Genomic DNA, 17,310 nt, shown 5'->3' on the forward strand with positions numbered 1-17,310 from the left:
GTCGTATCTCTGCCTCCTGACAAAAAGGGAGGAGCCAGAAAAGCACACTGAGGAAGAAGGGAGACTGGAGTGAAGTCATTAAGTCTTCTTGATGGGGTTTTTCACATGTCTCAGTCAATTTGTTGGGAAGATCCTTACGGAATTTAAAGGACGACAGTATAAAGCTTTAGGAGCACCCAAGGAACAGGAGGAACCTGTCTAGATGTAGGGTGTTCCCCAGCTGCGATTGTATGTAGAGCAACACCCCGTGTGTGCCAGGGCTCAGGCTTATGTCCAGAAAGACTTAGAGCATCTCTTTTTGTATTTTGTTGTTTCCACGATCTTCCCGACCTTAACCTGTAGCTCCTTTGCTCTACATTCTCCCAGTGTTCTTCCTAATCTATATTTTAATTTGCTAGCATGTTCTCATGCCAGGATTGTGTAACAGTCAGCTCTGTCTTCCCTGCTAGCTGAAACAAAGCATTTGAATCTCATTTTCTGCTGTTTTTACCAAGGGGACAAAGATGAGCAATGTACTGTGTGGGGCCAGCCTTTAATTTATTCGTAGTCTGTCCTTTGGGCTACTGGGCCTTTGTCCCTATGATTCATACATTCAGTCTTATCTCCTCCCTGGCCACAGGACTTAGTCACTTTAAGTTGAAGACTTGGTAGAATGGTAGGTAGCATGTAACAGGTGTGTTCTGAGTGCTTTGTGTATGTTAAACTAATCCTCACAGCAGCCCTGTAAGATGGATAATGTTTTCCCTGTTTTGTGAGGGGGAATCTGAAACAGTGACTTGTCTGAGGGTCACAGAGCTGGTAACTGGCAAGCCTGGAGATCTAGGCAGATCCTCACTTCTTGCCTTCGGGCTGAGAGCAAATGAAGATCTAAGTAGTGTGGCTCTGGAAGCTATGCTGTCAAACAACCTGAGGTGCAGAGTGGACAGAGGCTTGCAAAAGTACAAATAAGCAAAGATCTTAAAGACATTGCTTGGAAGACCAATAAAGGATGGTGATCTAGAGCAAACCAGCTGTACCCTATGAATGGTTTTTTGTTTGTTTGTTTTGTTTTTGTTTTTTTGAGAATTAACACAGAAAGGTCTTCCCATCTACTGGTTCACTCCCCATATGGCCACAACAGCTGGAGCCCTTAATGTCAGCAATAACCATGGGTGTGCCAGTCTAAAACCAAGGGCCCAGAACTTCATTCAGGTCTCCCATGTGGGTGGCATGGGGATAAACACGTGGGCCATGATCTGCTTCCTTGCAGTATACACACCAGAAGCTGAATCAGAAGCTAGGTAATGGCACTTAAACCAAGCACTGTGACGTGGGATGCAGGTATCCCAAATAGCAACCTAACCACCAACTGCTTTCCCAGGCCATAGCAGAGAGCTGTATTGGAAGTGGAGCAGCCAGGCGCCCATATGGGATGCTGGCACAGCAGGCAGTAGCTTTACCTGCTATGCCACAGCGCCAGCCCCAAATTTCTATTAATAAAACCTGCATTCAGCTATGATTCTTGTTAACTTGTTATCAGGTCCCAGACCTTAGAGTGGGGATGGGGAATATCCTTTGATCTGGTATTGCCATGGCAACTGCAGGATGGACTTGAAATTCTTTAAGGGGCAGTGCAGTGGGTAAAGCCACCACCTGCAGTGCCGGCATCCCATATGGGTGCTGGTTCTAGTCCCGGCCGCTCCTCTTCTGATCCAGCTCTCTGCTATGGCCTGAGATAGCGGTGGAGGATGGCTCTTTTCTAAAAAAAAAAAAAAAAAAAAAAATTCAGGCCGGGGCCGCAGCTCTACTGCAGTAGGCTAATCCTCCGCCTTGCGGCGCCGGCACACTGAGTTCTAGTCCCGGTCGGGGCACCGGATTCTGTCCCGGTTGCTCCTCTTCCAGGCCAGCTCTCTGCTGTGGCCCAGGAAGGCAGTGGAAGATGGCCCAAGTCCTTGGGCCCTGCACCAGCATGGGAGACCAGGAGGAAGCACCTGGCTCCTGGCTTCGGATCAGCGGGGTGTGCCAGCCACAGTGGCCATTGAAGGGTGAACCAAGGGTAAAAGGAAGACCTTTCTATCTCTCACTGTCCACTCTGCCTGTCAAAAAAAAATTTTTCAGTGAGAGGACAGTGCAGTGGGTAAAGCCACTGCCTGCAGTGCTGGCATCCTATATGGGTATGGTATAGAACCTATATGGTTCTAGTCCTGGCTGCTCCACTTCCGACTTGAACTCTGCTATGGCCTGGGAAAGCAGTGGAGGAAGACTTGAGTGTTTGGGCCCCTGCACCCACAAGGGAGACCCAGAGGAAGCTCCTGGGTTCAGATTGGCACAGCTCTAGCTGTTGGTGGCCATCTGGGGAGTGAGCCAGTGGATGGAAGATCTCTCTCTGCCTTTTCCTCTTTGTAATTCTGCCTGCCTTTCAGATAAATCTTTAAAAAAAAAAAAAAAAGTCACTACACCCCATATATATGTACAAAAATAAACTACCAATTTATAAAAAAAAATTTGAGGCCAGCACCTCGGCTCACTAGGTTAATCCTCTGCCTGCGGCACCGGCACACCGGGTTCTGTCCTGGTTGCCCCTCTTCCAGGCCAGCTGTCTGCTGTGGCCCGGGAGTGCAGTGGAGGATGGCCCAAGTGCTTGGGCCCTGCACCCCATGGGAGACCAGGAGGAAGCACTTGGCCCCTGGCTTTGGATCGGCGCCACACAGCGGCCATTTTGGGTTGAACCAACAGAAGGAGGACCTTTCTCTGTTTCTCTCACTAACTGCCTGTCAAAAAAAATTATTTTTTAATCTAAAGCAGGCCAACTTTTAGGTTAGTAATTTTGTTACGGCTCACAAATGATGTAAATATCCAAATGGCCCTGGCAGAAGAAAGGTCCCCCAGCCCTGCCCTGGAGCACAGCGGTACTTTTTTGCTCAGTAAAAACTTTGAGGAAACAGTTCATCACAGAGTAGCCATTTGAAAGAAGAGAATCAGATTGGATCCCTGCTTCACTGCAGCCCTAGTGATCTGGGCGGCTGAAAGATTCGAGTGCAAGAAAATGAAAATAAAAGCGTATGAGAAAGAAACACGGGATTTAGAATACACCAGTGTGGGAGGGGAGAATACCTAAAAATTTGCATAGCAAGAATATGGGGGAGGGAGGATGTTTGTAACAATAAAGAACTTGCAAAATTGGCAGTTAAGGAAAAAAGGTTCATTTTTAAAATAGGCTAATGGTAGAAATAGCTCCAGAGAAGCGTAAGTTAGTGACTAACACATGAGACTCTTACCCTTACTCATGGGGAAATAGAATCCCAGCTTGGCGAGTGCCTGGCAGGTGTACATGGAAGTGAGCCCTCCAGAACGGGCTGTGTCAGGTGCACCTCGGACGTGACGACTCCACTGCTGGGTGTTCATCCTCCAGAACTGGTGATGACGTGAAGTGCTGTGTGTGCTGGGGTGTTCCTTCCAGCATTGTTCACCGCAGCAAAACAGTGCCGGAGCCCTAGGGTTCTGGAGAACAGCCACGAGGCCTCCCCGCAGGGAGAGCGCGGCAACTTGCAGTGCGTTGATGGAGCAGTCCTCAGTATGAGTGAAAAGGGGATGGAAAACCATGTTTGCAGGAGTGCACTTCCAACGTGGGCTGTCTTCAGGAGGAGAGTATAAGCTGGTGATGGTGGTTGTCTTGGGAGAAGCCAGTTTGCTGCGGAAATGGGGATGATAACATTGGATGGATACCTTTTGAATTTTGTTCCACACGTATTCATAAGTCAAATAATGTAAGCCCACCCCCAAAAAAATTACCAACCGACCTCCCTCTTGGGACAATACACACATTGCTTTCAGACTGCATTTTCTGATGTGTCGCTTCACAATGGGACAAAAACCTGCATTCCTGGTGTTAATAAAAAAAAGATTGACAAAAAGAACCGTCTAGGGGACACTGTTGGAATTCCTTCCAATTCCTCTGTGGACCTTCCTACCGGAAAGTGGTATTTTTGGGATCCCATTTGGGCCTCGTGTCCCCAAACGTGCCCCCTTTAGGTAACTGCTCGGTAGGAGAGGCCAGGAGTGCTCATCTCTTAGGAGGTGAGCCAGTGCAGTTGGGGGTTACACACCCTTAATACACAGGAATACTTTAATGTATTTGAAAGGCAGAGAGAGACAGTTCTCCCACCCACCGTTTATTTCTCCAAGTGCCCACAGCAGCTGGGGCTGAGCCAGGCGGAAGCCAGGAATCTGGAGTCAGGAACCCAATCCAGGTCTCAATGCAGGTTGGTGCGACCCAAGCTGTCACCTGCTGCCTCCCAGTCCGAGTTGAGGGATGCGGCCTCTTTAAGAACTTTCATGGTGGCCCCGCCCTTTAGGGAGGTCAGCTGAATCCAAGTCACATGACTCCGGTGTCTCTCTTCCGCCAGCTGAAGTCGGTGCCGCATGTGCGGCTGTGGGGGGCTGCGCTGGGGCTGGGGGCACAGCGCCCCCAGCCCCATGCTCCTCTTGAGTCTACTTCTGTCTTCAGCCCCGTTCGGCCTGCTCGGGGAGGAGACCCGCCAGGTAAGGGCTCCGGGGCTACAGCCGTAGAGGTGTCAGGAAATGCCTCCCTTGCAGGTGGATGGAATGTGGGGCAGCTGAGGGGTGAGGCTGCAGGGTGGCTGCTGGGTGAGCCAGGTCCAGGCGAGTGCTGGGATTTTGTCTTCCCAGGATGTCCTGACCTCCCCACCAAGATCGGGGAGCCCTGGTTCTGCCCCTGCACCCTTCCCCACCTTCCTTGTGCCTGGGGTTCCCTTGGCTCCCACACAGTCCTCTCCCTAGCCCTCCACTCCTCCCTGTTCCAGGTGTCTCTTGAGGTCATCCCTGACCAGTCGGGCCCCACTGGGAACCTGCTTCATATCCGGGCAGTAGGCGCCAACTCCACACTGCACTATGTGTGGAGCAGCCTGGGCCCTCCCGCCGTGCTGCTGGTGGCCACCAACACCCCCAACAGCGTCCTGAGTGTCAACTGGAGCCTCCTACTGTCCCCCGAGCCCGACGGTGGCCTGATGGTGCTCCCCAGGGACAGTGTCCAGTTTTCTTCTGGCCTCATCTTTACCAGGGTGAGGAGGTGGGGCAGAACCATGGGGAAGCGAGCTGAGGAGCGAGTTCAGCCCAATTGGAGCAGGGGTGGAGGGGGGTGGGTGAGGCAGCCTGCTGGTGGGGAGTGAGCAGGGCCAATGCAGGAGAAAGTAAACCGAGGCAAGCCCCATTCCGCCCCTCCCCCAGCTGCTTGAGTTTGACAGCACCAATGTGTCTGATGCGGCAGCAGAGCCCCCGGGGAGACCCTATCCTCCATACCTCTTGGCCGAGTTCTCCTGGAACAACATCACGGACACGCTGGATCTTGCCACCCTGAGCGCCACATTTCAAGGCCACCCCACGCGGGACCCTACCAAGGCCTTCGTCAACGGCAGTCTGGCCTTCAGGGTAAGGGTGCAGGGAACCAGAGGGTGGGAGTTATAGTGACAGGAGCAGCCCTCTGGCACATCCGTCCATCTGCTTCCACGTCTTCTTCATGCTGCCTCCCTCCTAGGTCCAGGCCTTCTCCAGATCGGGCCGGCCCGCCCGCCCGCCTCGCCTCCTGCACACGGCGGACTCCTGCCAGCTAGAGGTGTCTCTGGCTGGGGCCTCTTCCCGGGGAAACCGTTCCCTGTTTGGGCTGGAGGTAGCCACCGTGGGGCAGGGCCTTGACTGCCCCTCAGCGCGGGAGCAACATTCCATCGACGATGAGTATGCACCTGCTGTCTTCCAGGTCAGGCTGCCACGGAGAGGCAGATGCATGGGGAATGCAGCCGGGGCCCCAGTAGGACCTCAGAAAAATTGTTCATTTACCATTGGGCAACAGTGACTTTAAGTGCTGGGCTCTGTGCTAATGAACCTGCCCATCTCTGCCCTCTGGGGAGGCAGGCAAAAGGCAGTGCCAGGTGACTCATGCTTGGCAGGCAGGGATCTGCCAGGACCCGGAGGCCCAGAGGAAGGTGCTGGGTGCAGACTTGCAGGGCTGGCAGAGAGCTCGGTTCGTCTTTCTGCAGGGGGCAGACGGAGGCCCTGGGGGCAAGCAGTTCCAGCACCAGGCCCGGGACCCAGGACTCCTGCTGCCCTTGGCGCAGTGGCTGACACCAGATGGAGGCCGGGAGAGGGGGAGGGAGAGGGGGGCCGGGCCCAGGTTGGTCCTCACCCTGCCTGTCTGCTTTTCTCCACAGCTGGACCAGCTGCTGTGGGGCCCTGTCCCATCAGGCTTCGTGCAGTGGCGACCAGTGGCTTTCTCCCAGAAGCAGGGGGGCCGAGACTCCTCCCTGCCCTGCCAAGCTTCCCCTCTTCACCCCACCTTGGCATACTCTCTCCCCAAGTCACCCATTATCCGAGCTTTCTTTGGGTCCCAGAGCAACCTCTGTGCCTTCAATCTGACCTTTGGGGCTTCCACTGGCCCTGGCTACTGGGACCAAAACTACCTCAGCTGGTGAGAGCCGGGGCCTGGGTGGAGGTGGGGGGTGCCAAGGAGGAAGGCTGAGCCCCGCAGCCTTCTCTTCTGCACCTGCTTAGCCCTCCCCCCTCTGCTCTAGGTCAATGCTCCTGGGCGTGGGCGCCCCTCCGGTGGATACCTTGTCCCCACTCATCTTGGGCATCATGGCAGCGGCCCTGGGCGCGCCAGGGCTCATGCTGCTGGGGGGAGCCCTGGTTCTGCTGCTGCACCACAAGCGGTCCTCAGAGTACCAGTCCATAAACTGAGGCCCCCTCTCTCCTCTTTGCGGGGGGACGTCACTGAGCTGCTCCGCCGTGCCTCGTGTCTCTGGAGCGGAAGGCTCCGTCTCCCACCTGGTCCTTCCCTCGTCCGTCTCGCTTTTCTGCAGAGCCTCAGAGACCAGCCTCCGCCCACCTCAGTGGGGCTTCCGTCACACCTTGGGCCGGGGTTAGGGCCAGGGTGGCTGCTGAGGGGAAGTGGCCCCCAGGCCTTCCAGATGGGACTCACAGGCCTAGGTGAGGGGCCTGCTGGCTGCTTGGCTGCCCTGGAAGGCACAAAATAGACTTCTTTTTCCACAACGCTCCAGTTGCACTGTGTGAGTGATGTTGGACTGAGGCGGGGCCGGTGCCAGGGAGCAGGAGGGCGGCGAGGAGGGCTAGGGAGGTGGGTTCTGGATCAGGCTCCCGCCAGCCTCCCTTTGCTGGAAGACACAGTCATTGTAGACCTAGTAGCAATTTATTGTTATACATATACACACTCACGGGGGTTAACATCAGCCACTGTGCCTTCCAAGCATTCCCACGCCACCATGTGCACACGCGTTCAGATACACACACACACACCTGCTCCTCTTGGGTGGCAGATTTCCCTGGCCCTCCTCTCTTCCCATGGGCGTGGAGGGACTTCTGGGCAGTTTTCGGGGTGGGAAGTTCCAGGGGCCGCTGAGGTTGGAAGGGAGAGAAAGAAGGCAGCAGCTTTGAACTGGGGCGGAACAGTCCAACAGGCTCGTCTTGAACGGACCTGAACCCAGGCCCCCGGGGAGGTCATCCTCAAACCGGAAGTCCTGGCTTGATCTGAAACTCAGCCTCTGTCTTTGGGCATGGCTGAGTATCTCCAGCCTCCTGGAGGCCTTTGGCTGAGAGCGGCGGCGGCACAGGGAGTGCCTGCGAGGGGGAGCAGAGTCCGGGAGCCGCGGAGGGAGGCTGGGCCTCTCCTGCTCGTCCCGGCCAGGCCCTCAGCATCCTAACAGGACAGGCCTGTGCCGAGGAAAAGACTGGCTCCCTCCCTCACGTAGGCGCAAAGTCCGGGCTCGCCGCGCCCCGGGCAGGGCAGGGCAGGGCAGGGCCGGGCCGGGCCGGGCCGGGCGGCTCAGCCCCAGGGGCGGGGCCTGTGGTCCGAGGCTGAGCGAGCGTGGTCCGGGTAGTCCAGGCGGCTCTCGGCAGCGGTGAGCATGCGCTCGGGCTCCACCACGAACATGTAGTAAAGGTTCCACACCAGCATGGACAGCAGCGGCAGGAAGGTGAGGCCGTAGCCGAAGCCGCGGAAGGAGCGGCCCACGGCGAAGGTCAGCCAGTAGATCAGCCTGCGGCGGCGAGAAAGGCCCGGGCTAGGAAGAGCGGCGGCTCACCGGCCGGTGCGCTTTATGCGGGTACCAAGTGCCAGTTAGGCAAGGTGCACCAGCTAATTTTGACTTCTCCACACCCCACTGAGATGCCTGTATTATTCCCCTCCCTCTTTTAATTATTTGCTTTTAAGTTTCAATTAAAAGTTTTTTGTGTGTGCTAGTGGGCGTTTAGCCTAGCAGTTAAGACAGGGGTCAGCGCTGTGGTGTAGCGGGTAAAGCAGCCACTTGCAGTGCCGGTGCCCATATGGGATGCCGGTTCGAGTCCTGGCTGCTCGGCTTCCGTTCCAGCTCTGCTATAGCCTGGGAAGGCAGTAGAGGATGGCCCAAGTCCTTGGGCCCCTGCACTCTGGTGGGAAACTCGGAAGAAGCTCCTGGCTTCGGATCAGCGCAGCTCTGGCCGTTGGGGCTGTTTGGGGAGTGAACCACAGGATGGAAGACTTTCTCCCCTCTCTCTTTCTGCCTCTGCCTCTCTGTAACATTGCCTTTCAAATAAATAAATAAGTAGGTCTTAAAAAAAAAAAAGACGCCGTCATCACCTATCACAATGCCTGGGTTCAAGTCCCACTTTTGTGCCCTATGCCAGCTTCCTGCTAACACGCACCCGAGAAGGCAGGGGGTGATGGCTCAAGTACTTGGATCCCTGCCATCCACACGGGAGACCTCGCTTGGGTTTCTGGCTCCTCGCTTTGCTTTGTCCCCGCCCCAGCCACTGTGGAACATTCGGAGAGTGAACCAGTGAATGGAAGTCCTCAGGGCTCACTCTGTCTCCCTCCCTGCCTCTCAAATAAATAATTTTTAAGATTTTTGAGTGGACCATATACATAGTTCAAAGGTCAATAAGTACAGTTAGTACCTTCCTCCCTGTAGTGATCTCTGCCCTATTCTACCCCCTCTCCACCCTAGGCAAGCGATATTAGGTTTCTTGTGCATGGAGTGATTTTTTTTGCATATATGAACAAAATATTTGGTTTTTTTTCCTTTTTTGAAACAGTAGCATATTATATAGACTGTTTTGCATGTTGATTTTCCCTCATTTAATATATTTGTATCTTGGAGATCATTTTATATCCATATATAAACAGTTTCCTCATTCTTTTACAGCTGTAGTGTGGTTCCATGGTAGCTAATTACCCTTTTGCAGGTGAAGAAACTAAGATTCCAAAGGGGTTAAGTAAGACTGGCCCAAACTCACACATCTGGGACATAGCAAAGCCATGATTTGAACCCAAGCCTGTTATCACTCCCTCTCAGGCCTTTTTAGAAGAATGGAAGAAAAGCAGAGAGTAAGGAAACAAGCTTCAAGAGGGTTTCAGGGGCCGGCATTGTGGTGTAGCAGGTAAAGCTGCCAGCTGAAACGCCAGCATCCCATACGGGCGCCAGTTCGAATCCTGGCTGCTCCACTTCCAATCCAGCTCCCTGCTAATAGCCTAGGAAAGCACTGGAAGATGGCCCAAGTGCTTGGGCCCCTGCACCCATGGGAAAGACCCAGATGAAGCTCCTGGCTCCTGGCTTCAGCCTGGGTACTGGCCTTTGTGGTCATCTAGGGAGTAAACCAGAGGATAGAAGATCTCTCGCTGTCTCTGTCTCTCCTTCTCTCTCTCTCTCTAACTCTGACTTGCTAATCAATCTCAATCAATATTTTTTAATAAAAGAAGAAAGCTTTAAGCTCAGAGGGATGGAGCAGCCACAAGCAAATCCGCCCTCTTGGAAGATCCACTCAAAGCACACATCGCCCAACGAGGGGAGGGAGAGCAACTTCCTCCGGGTATGTGAAGGGCCAGTTGCTACAAAATTGAGCTGCCTCTGCTTGGTTCACCTGTGGAAGAGGCTGGCGCGGAGAGAGTGAGTGACGGCACTCTGCTGCGGGAGGCAGCTGGACATCGGAGAGGACAGGCTGAGCCGAGTCTCACTAAATGCATCAGTAAGCGCTCCGTGCGTGAGATCCTTTAATCCTCACAACTCCAACTTAGAGATGAAGACAGACAGCAGATAATCAAGGAATTTGCATGGAGCAGACAGCCCTGAGTGGCAGAGGCAAGGGCTCTGCTTTCCAGCCCTGAGCAACTCTTCTCCCCCAGCCTCTCCTGATTTCTGCTTTCTAAAATGGGAAATGTGGACCCGCCAGTCACCGAGTCTTCCTTAACTCTCTGACAATTCTCACTGCTTGAGGCCACTTTTGTCTGAGCCCAGTATCCCCCAAGAGTCAGGAAGGGGAGGTTGGATTACACGGGAGGAACATATTTCTCTTGGGAGATCTACGGGGAGAGAAACATTAAGGCCACATGTTGGTCAAGAGGACCAGCTGACCATGCAACTATAACCAGAAGCCACAAGAAGACTACTTGTAGCTCAATGAGAATATTTGAGAAGTTAAAGCTGTCTGGAATCCTTTACTGAAAGTAACAAGAGGGGGTCAGCGCCTAGTGGGTTAAGCCGCCGCCTACAGTGTCAGTATCTCTATGAGCATGGGTTTGTGTCCTGGCTGCTCCACCTCCGACCCAGCTCCCTGCTGTGGCCTGGAAAAACTGGAAGATGGCCCAAGTCCTTGGGCCCCTGCACCCACGAGGGAGACCCGAAAGAAGCTCCTGGCTCCTGGCTTCATACTGGCCCGGCTCTGGCCATTGCAGCCATTTGGGGAGTAAACCAGCAGATGGAAGATTTCTCTCTTTCTAACTCTAACTCTTTCTCTCTCTAAATCTGCCTTTCAAATAAATCTTTAATTAAAAAGAAAAGGAAGTAATGGGAGGAAATGTATTAGGGAAAAATGGAAAGAGCGCATCTGGGTTCAGAAATTCACATGAAAATACTCCCGGAGGATTTCAGGCAACTGCAAACTGAGTGAGAGGAGAATAATTCCGCTGTGAGAGCTAAGGTGGCCTCGGTCTGTATGAAGAGGACCCTTGGCCAGGGACAGCGTCTCCTGCCCAGAGGGAGGGGCCAGGACAATGAAGGGACCGCGATCACTTAGCAAAGTAGAGATGGCGGGTGGGGAGCAGAGTGTTAGAGTGGGGAGAACTGAGAAGTGTTTGTCCTGGAGATCAGAGTCAGGATAGAAATTTCTAACACATTATAAAAAAAAAAAAGTTCTAACAATTAGGGATTTCAAAAACCAAAACATATCGCTTTATAAAGAATGGAGCACTTATCACAGCGGGCATTCAGCTAGAAGCCAAAAAAACTGCGTGACCAGAGTACTACAGAGGAGTGGCTGTAATGGGCCCGCTGATTCCTGTGACACTTAAAAGCCTTCCAGTTCCATGCTGGCATGTCACATCTCTGAAATCAGCTTCCTACCTCCCGGCAGACACAGGAGCTGCCCACCTGCCCCCAGGTGAGTCTGGTGCAGGAGAGTAAGTGAACTCATCTCTCCAGGGCACACGCGGGCCACTCCAGAACCCAGAAAAGCCGCTCTCCAGATATTCGGGTGCCTGGATCTGGCACATCACCCTCCTTCCCCCACCCCACTTACCGAGAGACGGCGAAGAGGCCAGTGAGCAGAGGGAGCAGCTTGAGGGTGTCCTGGGGCAGGTAGGTGGAGAGCACAGCCAGGTTGAAGAAGTACAGGATGAAGAGCTGGACCGACTGGGCCACGTATCTCCGGTGGATCTCCACCTCCCGCCGGGGCTCTCCAAAGGGCCGTAGGGCAGAAAAGCACAACAGACTCAGCCCGTACACCAGGAGCCCTGGGTGGGGTCAGGAAACACACGGGGTCAAAACAGGCAGGAGGCAGGCACACAGAGTGGGGGGTGGGGGAGGCCCTGGCGGGACCAGGCTGAACGAGGGGCGCTCACCTGCTCCCCAAGCCCCAGCAGGCCCTGCCCTTCTGAAATCCACTCTCCAGGTGCCCCCTTTCTTGTCACAGGGGCCCCAGACTCACCCAGCACGATGGGGAAGGTGGCAAAGACCCCGCAGCGCAGCGTGTAGACCAGGCGGGAGCTCAGGGTGGGCAGCCGTGGGGCGTCGAAGGGCAGGAAGGCGTAGGCTCCGTACAGCAGGCACGGGAAGAGGACGAGGGCGGCTCCCACCGAGGCCACAGCCCTCAGCCCCTCACGGCCTCCGCAGCTTCCGCAGCTCCCGCAGGAGCGGCTGGGGGGCCTCACCACGGCCTCGGCCCACTTGCACTCGGGGGGCTCAATGTGGGGGAGCCGGGGGGGCAGGAAGGACCGACGCTCACCCTCGCCCACCTCGCAGCGCACGATGAGGTCCTCCTGGGGCCGCCGCTCGATGCACTGCAGGTCGATGGGCACGAAGGCCCGGGCAGCCTTGGCAGGCAGCAGGTTGGCATCATCCTCAGGCAGCCCCTCAGGCCTGACGGGCAGCTCGGGCTCGAGCGGCTCTGACTCCACGTCCCTCCAGCCGGGAGGGTCTGGGAAGGGCGCAGTGGGCTGGGGGTCGGTGCCCCAGGGCAAGGTGGCGGCCTCGCTCACTGTGCTGTCCAGGCCATCCTCGGTGGCCTCTCTGGCTGAGGCAGAGCCAGCTGAAGACTCCACTTGGAGGGACCCGCCTTCAGGGGACTCGGCCCCGCCTCCCCCTTCTGGCTGCCGGCCATTGGGAACCAGGTCCTGGGGTGGGCTCTTCTCCGGGGCCTCAGGCCTCTTCACTTCCAGCAGGGCCAGGGTCTCAGGCTCTGTCATGCTGGGGCTTCAGTTCTGGGGTCCAGTCTAAGGTCCCGCCATCCTGGAGGGAGCAGGGCAAAAGCTCTCTCAGGCCCCTAGGACGGGGCCACAGAACTGGAACTTCCGGGGCTCCTCTGGCCCCGTCTGGGACCTCGGGGAGAACATGGTTCAGAGGTTGGTGTTGAAACCGAGGGAGGTGGGAGGGAGCTGAAGTGGAGGCACGCTTTCAACATCTTCAGATGCATCCGGGCACGCGAGGGTGAGTCGGGGCACAGGCTCCAGCAGCTCTGGCCTCGGTCAGCCCCCACCCATGCCTCCTACCCACTTCCACCAAAACCCCCGGAGTCCCGGATACCATAATTCAGGAATGGGCAGCAGAGAAGGTGTCTAGAATTTTGCCAACAGCTTCTTTCTCCCCGGAGATCCTTCCTGTGGACAACACCACAGCCCCTCCCCCAGCCCATCTGCCCTTCTCCCTGCAGACCCTGCTGGGGACTCCCCCGGCAAGTAGGAGTCACTGTCGACCCATCTGTCCCAAGGAGCTGGCAGTTGCCAGCACCAGTTCTTGCGTCTCCGATCTGAACGTGTGGCCAGCCTCCAATCTTCTCACCATCCCACCTCATGCCGGCAGCCCCCGGGTCTGTCCGTTCTTTGGGGTTGAATCATGGCTGATTCCCACGCCTTCCCTCCTGCCTACCACCCCTCACTGCCACCCTCTATCTCACTGCTTCTGGACGGGGCCGACTCCCCTTCCTTCCCTCCCCAAGGGCCCCCCCCTCGCCACGCCATTTGGAGCCATGACACCCCCTTACTTTCTGTCGGGAGAGAGGTGGAGGGTCCCCAGCGTCCAGTCCAGGAAGCAACTGCCCAGCTCCGTGCTGGCTCTGCAAGTATTTCTCTGTCTCCCTCCCTTTACCTGTGTCTCCAAACCTGTCTGACCAGAGCAGGTGGGGCCCAGATTAAAGGGGCAGGCCCCGCCCTGCTGAATGTGCCGACAGAAAAAGCTTTAGAGGAGGACGTTGTCCTTTCCAAGCGTGGCGCGGGGGTGCAGCCACGCATAGAGGTGAGTTTGTGTTCCAGGCACCCGGGATGTGTGAGGCGCCCTGGTCAGGAAAGCAGAGGAAGAAGAGTAGCTTTGTGCACCAAACGGTGCTTGGAGTGGATTGGGTAAAGCCAGAAAAGAGTTGGATTGTGTACATTTACTCACTCAAAGAATATTTATTGAGTACCTGTTATTAGCTAGGCTCTGTACGAGGTACAGACAGACACAGGAAGACAAGTGACGTCAAGAGCTCTGCCCTTGAGAAACTTACATTCTTTAAGGGTAACAGGTGATAGGGAAGCCTAGCAACTAAAGGCTTTCTTAGCAGAAGAAACTTCTGTGATAAGATGACACTGGAGCTGAGACCTCATGGAGAATCAGGATGACGAGTGTTCCAAGCGGAACAGCAAGTGGGAAGGACTTGGCTGTGTCAGGGACAGAAGGAAGGCTGGTGGCTGGAGCCCGGAGCACCGTGACAGAGAGGGCAGTTCACGTTCCCATCGCACGGTGTGCACAGGCACCAGAACGCCTTTCTTTTCAGATTAGGTTTCAAGTTAAGAGAACATAGTCCCAGTGTCATCGGTGCTCTTTCCAGTGTGAGCAGACGGAACCCAAGCCCCTGGGCGGTGCCCCTGGTGCAGATGCTGCACGCCGTCAGCATCATCAGAGCCTGCCTACCGTGGTCTTCCAGGCTCCTTTCCTAACTGCCCTTATTACAAATCAAGTTCACTGAATTGGTGCAGCAATTCAGGGTCCGGGATCAAAAGACTCATGGGGTCATTTATGGCCTCTGCAGATAACATCTTGGTGTTCAGTCTTGAGAGTTTTCCCAGGAACCCCGGCTCCAAGCAAGAAGTAACTACCACCTGAGTGACTGGAATTCCCAAGAGAAGGTGGCATCGCTAACCAATCAAAGGAGAGCCATGAGCACTGAGGACCGACCAGGGACCTGCACACAAGCCCAACATGCACCTCTTTAACCCCAACTTCAGTCTTGCAGCACCTTTACCCTCAGCCCCCGAGGAGTCTGGGAATGAAGTGGTAGCTGCCCTGCTCCTTAATCTGCACTTTACACCAAACACGCCCTGTCCTCCACCACCTGGTGTCAGTAATTGGCTTGCTGAGTGTCGGGTAAGCAGACCCAGTTTGGGGGCTTCCAGAGCAATTCCTCCAACCTATCCTGTGTTCTATGTTCTAGGACAAGATCTTACCCCTCAAGTCATTTGAGCTTTCTGAGTGCAGGGACGGTGTCCATACTGCTTATCTCTGTCACCAGAACTCAGTACGGTAGCTGGAAGACAGCAGATATTCGACAAATGCTTGCTGGACTGGTGTGAGATGGATATGCAAGCTGGACATGTTTGGCAGGACGAGCCGAAGGGCTGAAGCAAGAGTCCCGTCTTCCCAGGTGATGCCCCGCCCTGTCCAACGACACTTTCGCATATACATCTTTTTAAGTTATGGAATAAAGGGAGAATAGGAGTCATTCTAGCCGTTAATACCAAAGTAGCCTGGCCCAAATAGGAGTGGGCGGGGGGAGGGACAGAACGATGGCCCAAATGACCACTGTGGGAGCACAAAGCAAAGTCATGCTCCCAGCTGTGAGCCAGCTTGACCCGACGTAGTGGGGCTGTAGCCGCCTCACTTGGGCCCCTGTCTGTTCTCCGGCAGCTTTGTCAATAAAGTTTCTCGTAAGGACTTGGAGAAGCCGGAAAGAGGTCATGCTGCCCGTAGTTAGTTCGGGCTACTTCCCGGGAGGGAAAACGAGTTTCGCGAGATTTGGTAGCAGTAGGCTACTGGCCCGCAGCAGCGCGGCTGCTATCGCGAGATTTGGCAGCTGGAGGAGGGGCTGTCGCGGGCAGCCGCCTCACAGAGATGGCGGCCGAGCAGGGCCGGCGGCGGTGGCGGCAGCGGCTACGGCCGGAGACGGCAGTGGTGGCGGTAGTGGTGGGTGGCGGGGGCCTGTGACCGGGAGCCGTCCCCGGACCCGGGCACCATGAGCCAAGGCCCCCCCACGGGGGAGAGCAGCGAGCCCGAAGCAAAGGTCCTCCACACTAAGCGGCTTTACCGGTGAGAGGGGCCGGGGCGTGAGTGCAGCCCCAGAGGGAAGTGGCGGGGGGGGGGGGGGGGGGGCGGGGCCTCCCGGGCGGGCGGGGCCGAGCTGCCGGTCTGGGGTGCGGGCCCGGAAGGACCCTGCTCATTTTGGAGGGAGCAGGTGGGGGCGGGGCCCGTAACCCGGGGTGGAGCCGAAAGGCGGAATTGGGTGGGTGGGAGGTTTGGAGGGAAGCACGTGGAGCGCTCCCCTCGCACTGAGCTTGCGGCGGGCCGGAGGCTTTGCAAAGTTGGGGCGATAGGGTGGGAATTGGGGCTGAGGGTGAGGGTGATGGGGGGGGTCACAGGTGGCGAAAACCCGGGAGGGAATGGTGCTTGGAATTCTGTAGGAGTTACAGGGAAGAGTGCTGGGCTGAGCCAGGTTCGGATCCTTGCTTTGCCGCTCTGTCACTGCGTGACCTTGGGCCTCAGTTTCCTTGTCCTTAAAAGGAGAGATCTGGATTAGATACGCCCTGGAGCCCCATAGGCCTCTAATTTAGGGGAGTCTGAATGAGAAGAGAGCGGCTGGAAGACAGACTGTGTTGACCTGGAAGAACCATGGAAACCAGAGTGTTCTGAGGGCGCGGGAATGCATTTCCGGGCACCTGGGGACTTGCTTCCGGGCTAGCCTTATGACTACAGTCTTGCCAGGCAGCCTGCATTCCTGGTGTCTGATTTCCCCAGTGCCACCTACACTGGAGTCACGTCTTCAGCCCTCTTTTGGGAACGGCCATTAAAAGCTCTTCCCACCCTGTGTGGATTGGGGTATGTGTGTGTAGGTCATTTGGGACATGGGCCCCAGCACTGGATCTCAGTGAGACGGAGCGTAGAAAGCAAGCTGAGTTTTCTTTCTTTTGCTTGGAAGTCGGTTTTAGGGTTCCCATGTAGCCTAGGCTCTGTGGAACAGGGGGTGTTTGCATGAGAAGACCCCCTCCCTCGGAGCCGAGTCCTGGGCCTCATCTTGGCATTGAAAGAATCAAGAGTGGGTTGTCTTTTTCTCCTTGAAAAGGCATTCTGCCTGCTCTGGCTGTGCAAGCCAGAAGGCAGAGGGGAGTATAGGCCGCTCCAAAAATAGAAAAGTGATCCAAGCCAGCAGCCCCTGGGCTCCCGGTGTGGGCGGCCCCACGCAGTCCCCAGGGGGGTGAGGAGTTCTGAGAGTGGCACGCGTGCCTCATGCTGCCTGTCAGACAGCGTGGGCAGTGTCTGCAGCGTTCCTTATTTGTCTCCAGCTTGGGGGATGGCCCTGGTCATCCTTCAGTTCTTCTCGAATCTAGCTCTTTCCCAAACCACGACCTTCACAGGACTGGCTGCAGCTGGTGTGTGTGTGTGTGAGGCTTGCCTGTGTGCCCTTGAGTGGTATATGGCTGAGACTGTGTGCTGTTGACTCTGAGCAGAGTGGAAATTTGAGCTGGTCTCAGTTGTCATTATTGATGATAGCAGTGGTGATTGGTGGAAGAAACTGGGAGGCAGGTCT

The 17,310-nt window shown here is 55.7% G+C and overlaps 3 protein-coding genes and 1 long non-coding RNA gene across 4 annotated transcripts in view; 2 read left to right on the top strand and 2 right to left on the bottom strand.

Annotated features, from left to right (window-relative positions):
• Window positions 1-3,159: 3,159 nt before the first annotated feature.
• LOC127493743 (uncharacterized) lies at window positions 3,160-4,325 on the bottom strand. Its single transcript, XR_007924252.3, has 2 exons — window positions 4,149-4,325; window positions 3,160-3,670 (listed from the first exon to the last, which is right to left on the bottom strand). It is a non-coding gene; the product is annotated as an uncharacterized LOC127493743 (long non-coding RNA).
• A 44-nt stretch (window positions 4,326-4,369) lies between these two features.
• GLMP (glycosylated lysosomal membrane protein) lies at window positions 4,370-7,041 on the top strand. Its single transcript, XM_002715320.6, has 6 exons — window positions 4,370-4,521; window positions 4,803-5,060; window positions 5,227-5,427; window positions 5,534-5,752; window positions 6,204-6,460; window positions 6,564-7,041. Exons 1-6 carry the CDS (start codon window positions 4,402-4,404, stop codon window positions 6,727-6,729), a joined length of 1,221 nt encoding a protein of 406 aa, XP_002715366.2. The 5' UTR covers window positions 4,370-4,401; the 3' UTR covers window positions 6,730-7,041.
• A 138-nt stretch (window positions 7,042-7,179) lies between these two features.
• On the bottom strand, window positions 7,180-13,653 carry TMEM79 (transmembrane protein 79). Its single transcript, XM_002715379.6, has 4 exons — window positions 13,516-13,653; window positions 11,965-12,764; window positions 11,557-11,770; window positions 7,180-8,045 (listed from the first exon to the last, which is right to left on the bottom strand). Exons 2-4 carry the CDS (start codon window positions 12,719-12,721, stop codon window positions 7,832-7,834), a joined length of 1,185 nt encoding a protein of 394 aa, XP_002715425.2. The 5' UTR covers window positions 12,722-12,764; window positions 13,516-13,653; the 3' UTR covers window positions 7,180-7,831.
• Window positions 13,654-15,562: 1,909 nt separating this feature from the next.
• The window catches only part of SMG5 (SMG5 nonsense mediated mRNA decay factor), a 31,545-nt gene continuing 29,797 nt past the window's right edge, over window positions 15,563-17,310 (top strand). Inside the window, exon 1 of the mRNA XM_051858553.3 lies at window positions 15,563-15,815. Within this exon, the coding sequence (XP_051714513.1) occupies window positions 15,742-15,815 (74 nt within the window). The 5' untranslated portion in view covers window positions 15,563-15,741. The remainder of the gene's footprint in view (window positions 15,816-17,310) is intronic.

The sequence above is a fragment of the Oryctolagus cuniculus genome, chromosome 7, assembly GCF_051225735.1.
Source record: "Oryctolagus cuniculus isolate XC-2025 breed Fujian yellow rabbit chromosome 7, ASM5122573v1, whole genome shotgun sequence".
Taxonomy (NCBI): domain Eukaryota; kingdom Metazoa; phylum Chordata; class Mammalia; order Lagomorpha; family Leporidae; genus Oryctolagus; species Oryctolagus cuniculus.